This window comes from Heterocephalus glaber, unplaced genomic scaffold, assembly GCF_053883595.1.
Source record: "Heterocephalus glaber isolate CG9 unplaced genomic scaffold, H.glaber_assembly_v1.0 deba00001662, whole genome shotgun sequence".
In the NCBI taxonomy this organism is placed as follows: domain Eukaryota; kingdom Metazoa; phylum Chordata; class Mammalia; order Rodentia; family Bathyergidae; genus Heterocephalus; species Heterocephalus glaber.
In genome coordinates this window covers 773,422-784,919 of record NW_028258403.1, presented here as the reverse complement: position 1 = coordinate 784,919, position 11,498 = coordinate 773,422, and the positions used below count along the sequence as shown (strand labels likewise).

The 11,498-nt window shown below is 31.9% G+C and overlaps 1 protein-coding gene across 1 annotated transcript; it reads right to left on the bottom strand.

The window, feature by feature from the left end:
• Positions 1-705: 705 nt before the first annotated feature.
• LOC101702509 (olfactory receptor 4K14-like) lies at positions 706-1,647 on the bottom strand. Its single transcript, XM_004865104.3, has one exon. The coding sequence runs from the start codon at positions 1,642-1,644 to the stop codon at positions 706-708; it is 939 nt and encodes a 312-aa protein (XP_004865161.2). The 5' UTR covers positions 1,645-1,647.
• Between the last annotated feature and the right edge of the window lie 9,851 nt (positions 1,648-11,498).

Genomic DNA, 11,498 nt, shown 5'->3' with positions numbered 1-11,498 from the left:
TTCTTTTCTTTTTTAATGTTTTCAAGTTAATGGTGTCCACAAAGGAATGATTTACGTTTTTGTTTCATTGTTTATCAGTACAATTTAAGTATAAAATATGATGGCATTCATTGTTGAGTATTTGTTCACTCTTATCTGCTGTTCTTTTTTTTTCTTCCTTTATTCCATTCATTTTACTTGTGAAATATTTTACTTAAGACAAAAATAATAATTCAAAAATTTTCCAAAAAATGAGTGATATTTTGGAGGGGAAGTGTCAGTGTTATGAAATACTTTTTCCAAAATTACTTAAGAAAAACTTTAAGAGAAGTTTTTAAAATGCAATCCACCAAGCAGGAAGCATACCTTTACAAAACACACTGTACATATTTATTTAAAGTGTTAAAAGTATAGAATAATAGAATTAATAAACTCCCATTAATTAAAATCAATAATTAGATTTGAAATTTAGAGATATAATACATAGTTTTCTACTTACTGGATCATAACTGCTGAATGTGCCTGTTTCTAATAAACCTATTGCTGTTCCATGAGATATGAGACATATGTTTGAAACCAATGATGGCTAAATTTTTAGAGCTTTCAGTAATAGACTGTGGCAAGTGTGCTATAGGTTCACCACCACTGAATTAAGTGATATGAATTTAAAAGTACTTGCAAAGTCAATGTATTATCAATCTGAACTGTCCAAGACGTTGCTGGGCATTAATGGTTCCCTTTGGGATGCATATAGTTGTTTCTAAATCTCTGCATAGCACTTTTCATCTCCTTATTTCGCAGGGTATAAATGGCTGGATTTAGGAGAGGAGTAATAACAGAGTAAAAGACAGCAAGAAATTTGTCCAGCCAGGTGATGTTTAGTGGCCACACATAGATGAAGATGCAGGGCACAAAGAAGATCATCACCACTGTGATGTGGGCAGTGCAGGTGGACAGTGCCTTGGAAGCACCTGTTTTGGAGCTTTGGCGGACAGTGAGAAGAATGTATGTGTAGGATATCAGCAAAAGAATAAAGCAGGTTACAATCACAATTCCACTGTCAGCATTCATTAATGTTCCCAAGTCAGAAGATTCCATGCAGGCTAGCTTGATTATCAGTGGTATATCACAGAAGAAGCTATCCATTTCCCTGGGGCCACAGAATGGCAGCTGCATAATCACAACCGTTTGACTCATGCCATGCACAAAGCCAGCTGTCCAGGATGTCAACACTAGTCCAATGCACCTCTTCAAGTTCATAATGGTGGAGTAGTGCAGTGGTTTGCAGATGGCCACATAGCGGTCATAGGCCATTGCCACCAGAAGCACCATCTCACTCCCTGCGATGAAATGGACAAAGAGGATCTGGCACATGCAGCCCCCGAAGGAAATGGTCTTGTTCTCATGGAGAAAGTCTGTGATCATCTTAGGAGTTGTCACTGAGGATAGCCACATGTCAACAAAGGACAAGTTGGCCAAAAAGAAGTACATGGGGGAATGAAGATGAGGGTCGCTGATTATTAAGATCAAGATAACAGTGTTTCCAGATACAATGACCAGGTAAAGCATCAAAAATATCACAAAGAGCAAGACTTGAATATCCCATGAGTGGCAAAGTCCCAGAAGCACAAATTCTGATACTACAGATTGATTTCCTGCCTCCATTCTTTGAAGTATGTGCTTTTAATTAGTCTAGAAGTGATAGATTACCAGTTAACGGGATGAGAAAAGGAACTTAAATTTTGGAATTTGATATTCACGTTGATATTCAGCATCAATATTTGTAATTGAAAAGCAAATTTTGACGTGAATTATTAGTCAAATGTACATGGGGTTGTGCCCAAATTAGAAGGTAAAGGTTTTCTAAAAATGACTTTTTCTGGAAGAAGTCTGAGATGCAATTCTAATCCAAAGGATTTAGTGAGTGTTCTCACAAGAAGAGAATCGAGAAGCAGGACAGATAAAAGTCTAAGAGGATGATTGTGAATCTGTCCAGTATTCCAATAGAAGTAACCCTAATTAGGCCAAATATTTAGGAGTATGATGGTTTAGTGATATTCAAATGCAGTACCACTGACATGATATAACATAAGTTTCTCTGTATTATATGTAATGACTCCTTCAAACTTTGATTGAACTTTTTAAACTAGAAATCCTATTTTACTTTAATATTATCCTTTTCAAACATACCCATACATTGAGGAAACCTTTGAAAGAAGCTACACAAATCAATATATACTAGTCATAGTGGTATAACTGTTTGGATGCAAAGCTAGTACATAATTTATCATTAAGTGAAGCTTAAAATCTAATGGCATTCATTTAGCAGGGTATTTGGACTAAAAACACATGGCAGTACAGTAAATGTAGAAAGGGATTAGCCAAAGCTGTGTGTGATTGTGTCTCCGACTCTGACTTCTTTAACTCTGAATGCAAGTTTATTAATTAAAGCTTTTCAATAATTAATATTTACCTTCAATTTTACAACTAGATTTTAGGAAATTATTGGCTTTGGAATATTGCAATCCTCAGATCATCAGAGATGAAAATGTTTTGTACCTATTTATTCTATTTTTGCAAGTAAAAAATTACATACACCTGTAAGGTATGTCTTTGATTGTTAGAACTAAGTGAAGGTGAAGTTCAATGTACAGTGAATTTCTAAATATATTAGTGATATTGATTACCTTGATTTCTAAGTAAATACTTAAGGAAATTAAGAAATTAAGAATTAAGAAATCCTTGATTTCTAAGGAAATACCTAAGAAATTCCTAAGTATATACTGGAAGTAAAATAGTCTCTTTCTTTCCCTTGGCTATTTTTTTATGCTCAGCATTGAATCATTTTTTCTGTATTTCTTGGTTGTGTTTCACTTTTCTTTTCTTTACTTTCTTTTTTTGGACAGTTTTGTATATTATTTGGAATTCATGTGTGTACCCAAGAAAGTAGATGAAAATGCAAATTGCTACATCATGGTGAGAATTGGATTTAGTTTCCTTTCAATATTTATAGAGCTATAGAGTAATGATGGAAAGAGAAAATTTTCCTAAATACATTACTAAATAGCACATACATTTAATGAAAAGGGAAACATACCATACAAATGAACATATCTTCTATGATAGATTTACTCAATTTCTAATGAAAAATTCTGGTTTTGAGCACTGACAAATTTGAATAATCTAGCATTTACCTTTAACCTTAATTTCTTATCAATACAAAATTTTCTAGAAAAATGTTTGAAGAGTACTTCTGTACTTTTGGTACAAAAAGCATTGAGAAATGGTATGATCAATGGTAATTGTATCGACTTTTATGGCATAAAGTACCGATAAAAATCATAATACCAAATAATTTCTCTGGTGTGAAAAACTTAAAGTACAAATAAGGATCAAAATGTATAATTGATATTGTGAAATAGAAAGAAAATGTCTAAAGGAGTAGAGAAATGGGAGGAGTAAGGGAAAGGAAAGAAGGGAAAAGAAAAAATATAAGAAAAGGAAAAAAAATGGAAGAAACACCTTTGTAAATAGGGAAGGGTGGAGGGTGTGAAGGGAGGGCAGGGCAATGGGGAAAAAATAAGAGCCAAGATACAACAGGTAAAGATACAAGATCTTAATGATAAATGTAACTATAATGTATACCTACAAATGTACCAAGAAATTTAATGGAAAAAAATCATACTGCTTTCTAAATGAGTTTTGAAATTTTGAATATTTCAAATTAGAAACTAATTATACTATTCCATTATTATTAATCAATCTTTAGAAGAATTTGTAGAATAAAATAATCATAGACTTGTTTTAGTCAGACCTGGTCTGAAATCTATATCTTTCTGACCAATGAATTTAAACTTAATGAAGTTCTTTTTTCATTTCCTCATTTTTGAAAAGAATGCATTTAGTCTACCTTATGTGTCCTGAAGAAAACTTGGAAGTGGAGAAAAATTCTTCAATTTCTTCAGTACTCAGTTAATGTTAATAAATATTACTTGATTTTTATCTCTATTCATTAGGGTGAATCTTAAAGCAGTACATTTTCCAGAGCCTGTTGTGAATAATATCACTGTATATCTTTAATTCTTTATTACTTCATTATTATTTTTATTTAATTATGGATATTTATGGTACTTTCTTTAAGCAAAATATACATGATGACATTTCTTTAAAATACTTCTTACATTTTCTCTATATTCATATCTTTATATTGTCAGCAATCTTATAAGATAAAAAGATAAAATAAATTGTCACACACATTTGTTATATCCAGGGTTTAGTAGTTTTATCTTATGCTTTACCCTTCCTTGGAAAGGTTATTAATACTATAAGAGATTCTGTAAAAATAAAAGGGGTGTTCTAGTAAAACACCTTTGGAATTCTTACCTGTGACAAAATAAAAAGTCTCCTAAAGTAGGTAATGCTAACTCTGGGATTGGTGAAATTGAAAAATTAGGAGAAGTAGCATATTCTGCATTCTCATAGAAGTAGTAAATCACACATTTTCATCCATTTTTTTCTGTGTAATCTTATTCCAAAAAAGATAATATATATGATAATAACCATGTAACTGTGAGATTGTCAGTATTTATATTTTTACAGGGAGAAAGTTGGAGTCAGGCTATTTAACAAATACCTAAGATATACACTAAGGTACAGCAGCAGGAAAGTCCAAAGTTATTTCTATTTGCTCCTGATAATTTTCTGTTTTCTTCAGTTGTGAGTTTTAATTTTATACCTGTAGTAATATTATTTCATACTTGATATAAAAACATATTAACTTCTATCTCTTTGCTGAAAAGCATCTTACCTTTAATGCTTATCTCATAGGAAAATAAAATTCTCCCTAAAACTGGAGAGGCCACTCAAAGATGATCATATGAGTAGCCATCAAGAAACTGACCTCCCTCTGCAGCCCTGTGTACTTCTGTGAAGCATGGTGCTATGGTGGCATGTGCCCTGTACTTAACAAGACCACAGAAATCCCAGTAAGAATAGGAATAGGGTAGAGCAAGAAAATATAAATTGTCTCCTAAAAATGTTAGAAGCCATTCTCAAGTCAGAGTATAATTGACCTCCATAAAACATAATTAGAAATATTCTTTGAATAATTGTAAAGAAAATGATAGAGATGAGATGACTTACTAAGCACATTTTTTCTCTTACATAAGATTATTTTATAGTCTTCTCTTCTGATGTGCACTTGGAATAATATCCATTGTTGGTGCAGAGAGTGTGTATAGATTCCTATCTCTCAATCTGTCATATATTCACCCCCAGAGAAGATCCCTTGGGTGGCAGTGCCTATTACATGTTTAGAACTGAATAAGCATCATGGAAATTATTTATTTGGAATATCTGTGGGGAATTCTTCATTATGATTGCTATCAACTATTGCATACTCTATAAATTAGACTAAGAAAAAAGGAACTTCCTATAAATCAGCCCAAGGTTAAATGTTAGTGAATTTTTAAAAATTTGAATTATATTTATTTTATCAGACACGGTAAGACAAGTATTACCTCTTGTCTCTCATATGTGGAAGGTAAAAATTTGATTTGAATGTAGGATAGTGACTCATAGAAGTATCAAAAGATGTGTGAGTGTAGATAAAGGAAAATTGTATTTCAAGAGTGCAAGCTGCAAGCATGTAGGGAGAGGCTACACTGAACCTTCTTAATATGTTGTTGTTGTTTTTTTTGGTACCAGGAGTAGAACTCAGAACCTTGTACTTTTGAGGCAGGTGTGGCACCACTGAGAGAAATCTAATATAATATTGGATTTATATTAATATGTGTTAATATATATTAATATATTATATATTAATATGCATTATATTGGTATATATTAATATGTGTTAATTGAAACTAAATAATAAAAATTTTTATACTAATGGAGTAACATGGTATTTTAATACCCAGATTTATTATATAATGTTTGTGAATCCTCCATCTCTTTGGTTACATTACTTGTATCATTAATGCTATTTTAAATGAGTTTGTTTCTTAATTACATTTATGGATAGTTCCTGGATAGTACATAAAATGGTATTTTTGTGTGCTTATAATGTACCCTACAACTTTATTGAATTTATTAGTTCTAACAGACTTTTAGTGCAACATCTTCGGTATTTACAAACTGTATACCTGAAAAGGGGTTAATATCCCAAATACATAAGGATATTTTAAAAATTGATAAACGAGGTTAGGGATGTATATAGCTCAGTAGCAGAGTACTTTCCTAACACGGATAAGATCCTGGGTATGATCCTTAACACCATACACAGAAAATAAAAATTATTGAAGAATTTGAACAGACATTTGTCCAAATAAACATACAAATGGCCACATTTTTTGAAAAAAGTGCTCACTATCAATGATTATCTTTGAAGTTTAAATTAAAATACAATCAAGGCATCACCTCACCCCAATAAGAACAGCTATTTTCAGTAAAATTACAGATTTCAAATGTTAGAGAGGATGGAAAAAATGGAACCTCACACCCTGTTAGGGGAACAATATATTAGTATGGTCATAATAGTAACTGTATGGAGATTCCTCAACAACTCAAAATAGAATTATCATACAATTTAGAAATATCTAGGTATATATCCAAAACAAGTCAAATCAGCATATGAAATTAATATCTACATTCTGATTTTCATTGCATCATTATTCATAATAGCCCAATTATGGAATCAACTAAAGTGCTTATGAAAGGATGAATGGATAAAGAAAAACTGGTGTCCAGTATGTCAAAAACGGAGTACTACTTATCTCTTAAAAACCAGGAAATACTGTTTGCATCAACAAGGACTAACTTGAGAGATGTTAAGTGAAATAAGCAAGGAATAAATTGACTAATACTGTATAATACTTATTATAGGTGAAATCTAAAGAAGTTTTTTAGTGAAGTAGTGACTGGAGTGGTGGTTTTCAGAGACTGGGGTATGGGATTGTAGAAAAGTGGTATTTGTTGACCAAAGGATACAAAGTTTCAATTAGTGAAGACAACCAAGTAAATCTTTTTCAGTTTCTACTTGTTTATGAGTACAGGTTTGCATTCCATAATGAGGAGGCGGTACATGGACATAACATAAATTAAGACTTTAACATCTATTTTTCATAGGAAGGTAGCCATAGTTAATAATTTATTGTATATTTTAAAATTGCAAGAAGACTTTAAATATTCTCACTTTAAATAAAAGATTATTAACTATGTGAAGTGATAGATATGTAAATGTCCTTATATAATCATTTCAAAATGTGCATCTATGAAAAACTTTATAATGTATCCCATAAATATATACAATTATTTTCAGCTAAAAGGAAGAAATGAAAACCTAGAGTGGTGATCTCCCCCTGATGCTAGCACGCAGGCCCTCTTGGGGCAAACAGCAATGCTCCCCTGACTTAAGTGAGCAGAGCTGTGTTGAATGAATGTCCCTCAATCCCCACATGACCAAGTGAGCCAGTGCTGGATTAGCAGAATACCTCTCCCAATATGAGCAAGCAGGCCTACACCCCCAATGCAATGATGAGAAGACCATCCACCAACTCCAAAGCTGGATCTACATTATTGCTTCCCCTTTGTGTCAGGTAGTAGATGTATAAACTAACCAACCACCTGATCCTGGACAAGGACAATGAAGGGTGAAAGAAAGGAGCAACCAGACATGGTAACCATCCATGTTAGGTCTACCTGTCCACTTGAAGCTTTGCATATATCCAGTTAACACTAGAGGGTTGGTTGCATTTACTATGTGATATCTACCAATGGGAGCAAGGACATGCCTTGGCTTGGCTGGTAATCACAGTCCTCAGTGAATGGAAAGAGAAGCTGCTGGTTCTGGGAGGGAACTGCACAAACCCATAGCCCTAAATCTAGGTGGAGAAAATTGAGACTGGCTTGATCCCAATATTTCAGATCGTGGAAGGAAACCATTGCAAAATACAGGAAATTTTCTTTGATAATTTTTTTAATTACCATTTTTTATTATTTTTATCCTTCATTCATTGTTTTTTTTTTAAAAAGGATTTAGGGTTTTTGACTCTTTTCCTCTTTTGGTTTCTTTTCTCTCCTTTTTTCTTTTCCCCTTTGAACTCATCTTTCTTTTCCTCAATTTTATTTTACTTTCTGTATTTTGCTCTCTGTTTATCTTTTTTTTTTGTTTATTTTTCCCCTGCAACTGTTCTCTCACATTATTAATTCCCTTTTACTCCTCAAAAGGATCCCCTATACCTATCTCAGTTTTATATCCTCTTATATCATTAATCCATTTTTCAAATTGTTTTTTTCATTCTACAGTTCTTCAATCCTTCTAACTTCATTAGTCTAAGTGTAAGCTGTAAGTTTCTATAGCACTTTAAATTTTAAGATAAACATAAATTAAGAATAAAAGATGACAAAGAGAAAAGCCTAATAACTGACATCAGTATATTAGTAGTTTATATTGGTTCTCTGTCCATGATGAACATCGGTCTGTATTTTTCTTTTTTGTGATACCTTTGTCTGACTTGGTAACAAAGTAAAATGGCCCTTATAGAATGATTGATAAATGTTCCCTACTGGGCAGTTTTCTTCAAGAGTTTATCCAGATTTGATATTGTGCCAGTAAGGGTAAAGTGTCAATTTGATTGGCCTTGGGATCTACCAGAGGGATTGGTGGAACACATTTCTAGGTATGTGTGACTATGGAGTCTATCTGTGCCCCCTTGGCCCTTCCCCTCTGGCATTGTTAACTACTCTTACTTCTCAGCCACCATGAACTAAGCAGCATTGGTCCATACCACCTTTTTGAAAAGATGTTTCTTCCTTGGAGTTAGCTGACTATGGAATGAATCCCCTTAAAATGTGAGCCAAAGTATACTTCTTGCTTAAGGTATGGGTGTCAAGTATTGTGTCCAGCAATAGAAAAATTGACTCATATAATATTATGTATTTTTAAATATATGTGTCTATTTTTTAACAATATCATTCTTTGTTTTGATTGTCATAGATTTACTGCAGACTGAAATCAGGAAGTGTGGTATTTCCATCTTTATTCAACATGCTCAATATTGCTTTGTCTAACCAGGGTCTTTTGTACTCCTATAAAATTAAAGGCTTTTTTCTAATTTTCATTTAAAACCTGTATTGGAATTATATTACAAATTGTTTGGAATCTGAGGATTTCTTTGCACAATCTGGACATTTTAGTAAAACATGCTCTTACAATTCATAAATATTTTATTTGTGTCTTTAATTTTTTCAACAACTATATTTCAGCTCTTCAGCTAAATTTCTAAGAATTTTATTTTTGAACTAGTATTGCTTCTTGAATTGTTTAGATTGTGTATTGTTAATAAATAGAAACACCACTGCTTTTGTAACTCTCCTATGTTTGACTTTGTATACTGCAATTTTATTAAATTTATTTATTGGATCTAACAATTTTCAGAATGTATACATGCATTTTCATCACATGTAACCACACAGAATTTAACGTCTTTCTTCCCAACATCTTTTTTTCTTACTCTAGCCTTACTACTCACTCTGGGACTTCTGTGTAAAGTGGTAAGATTGAGCATTCTGGTCTTGTTCTTTATTTTAGAGAAAAGGTTTGTAACATTTCACCATTGTGTATAATGATAGGTATGGCCTTGAAATATGTGGTCTATTTTGCTGAGTTTTTATAATGCAAGAGTGTTAATTTTGTTTTATTCTTTTTCATTATGTATTGATATGATAATTCTGTGCTTCTTTGTGTCACTGTGCTGTACCAATTTATAGAACTGTATATGTTGAACTATCCTTTCATCTATGAGAATGAATCACACCTGTCTTTGGTGAATGCTTGCTGTGATATTGAATTCAGTTTGCCAGCATTTCACTGTATTTTTTGTATCTATGTTCATCAGAAATACTGACCTGTGAATTTCTTTTCTTTTCATGTTCTAGTTTGAGTTCGGTAACAGGGTAACACTACGGTCAAAAGTCAGCTTTCATTTAAAAACTGTTTTTTGAAAAGTTGGGGAATTGCAAATGTTTTTATAAAGTATTCAGCCACGTAACCCTCTGGCCCAGGGGTTTTGTTTGTTTGTTTGTTTTGATTAAAGACCTACTGATATGGATCCAATCTCTTTATTCATGTTTCATCTGGTAAAATTTTCTATTCAAGATTCATTCTAAGTAGGGTATTTGTTTGTAGGAATTTATTCATTTATCAGGATATCTAATTTGGTAGTAAATAATTATGTATGGTAGTTTCTTATGGTCTTCTTAAGTAATTTCTTATTGTATTTATGTGCTATTAATTGAATATCTCCTCCTTCATTTCCTATTTCACATGCATATTCTCATTATTTTCCCTTTTTTTTTTCCTTTGGTAATTTTATCTTTAAACATGGCATGCTATCTTTCTTATGTTTTTCTGGTCTCTATTTCATATTTTTTTTGCTTTGATCTTCATCAGTTCTCTTTCTTCAGCTGGCCTTGTAATTAATTTATTCTTCCTTTTCAATTCCTTTCAGTATTACATTAGGTTGTGTGAGATTTTTTGTTACAAATCTCTATCTTTGAATTAAATTTTCTGTATCTCAATGATTTTAATTTTTATTTGTAGATATCTTTAAATATATTTTAAAATTTTCTTTTAAATTTTTTTCCCTTCATCCCCTTGGTGTTTAGGAGCATGTTATTTAATTGCAACCCAACTGTAAATTATCTAAAATTCCACTTGTTACTTATTTCTACTTTTCTGATATTGCAGTCACAATAGATACCTGAAGTCATTTAAACCTTAAATTTTATATGACTCCTTGTGTGGTCTATTATAGAAAATATTGCATAGGCACTTGACTGTGTGTTTTGTTGCTGTTGAATGAAATGTTCTGTATTATTTTTCAGGTCCATTTGCGATCTACAGTGTATTTTAAATTGGATGATTTCTTATTGATTTTCTGTATGAGTGATATAGTGATTGATGAAAGTGCAGTACTGAATTCTCCTGTATTTATTGAAGTATGTACTATAATATATTCTTCAATTATTATTCCACATACTAAAATACATTCTTCAACATTGAGTTCATACAGATTTACAATAGTCATCCTGTCATTGTGAACTGAACTCTTATCATTATATAATGACTTTCTCTGTTTCTTTTTAGATATTTTGAATTAGAGAGACAGACTGTGAATATATGACAGATGTTTTGAGCATTCAGTTTTTTCTCCTTAATTCCAGAGCCATTTTAATATCATGTCAAAATTTACCAAACTTTTGTGAAGATCAAATGAGTCTTTGATAGACAACATCATTTTAAAAATCAATAACAATTTATCTATTACATTTATGTTGGTAAAAATGTTCAAAATATTCTAGCTTAAATGACTAATACTCTTTCTTTTTAAACTTGCCTTCTTATATATGATTTCAGTAATCTGTATTAAACAGATTCTTTAAAGATCTGAAAAATACTCTGTGCACCTGCAATTATATTTTTAACCTAAGTATCTGTTGTAGTCAGGATTTTTGAGGGA

Coding starts and splice junctions, on each gene's coding strand:
- LOC101702509 (XM_004865104.3), bottom strand. CDS start 1,644: ATGGAGGCAGGAAATCAATCTGTAGTATCAGAATTTGTGCTTCTGGGA.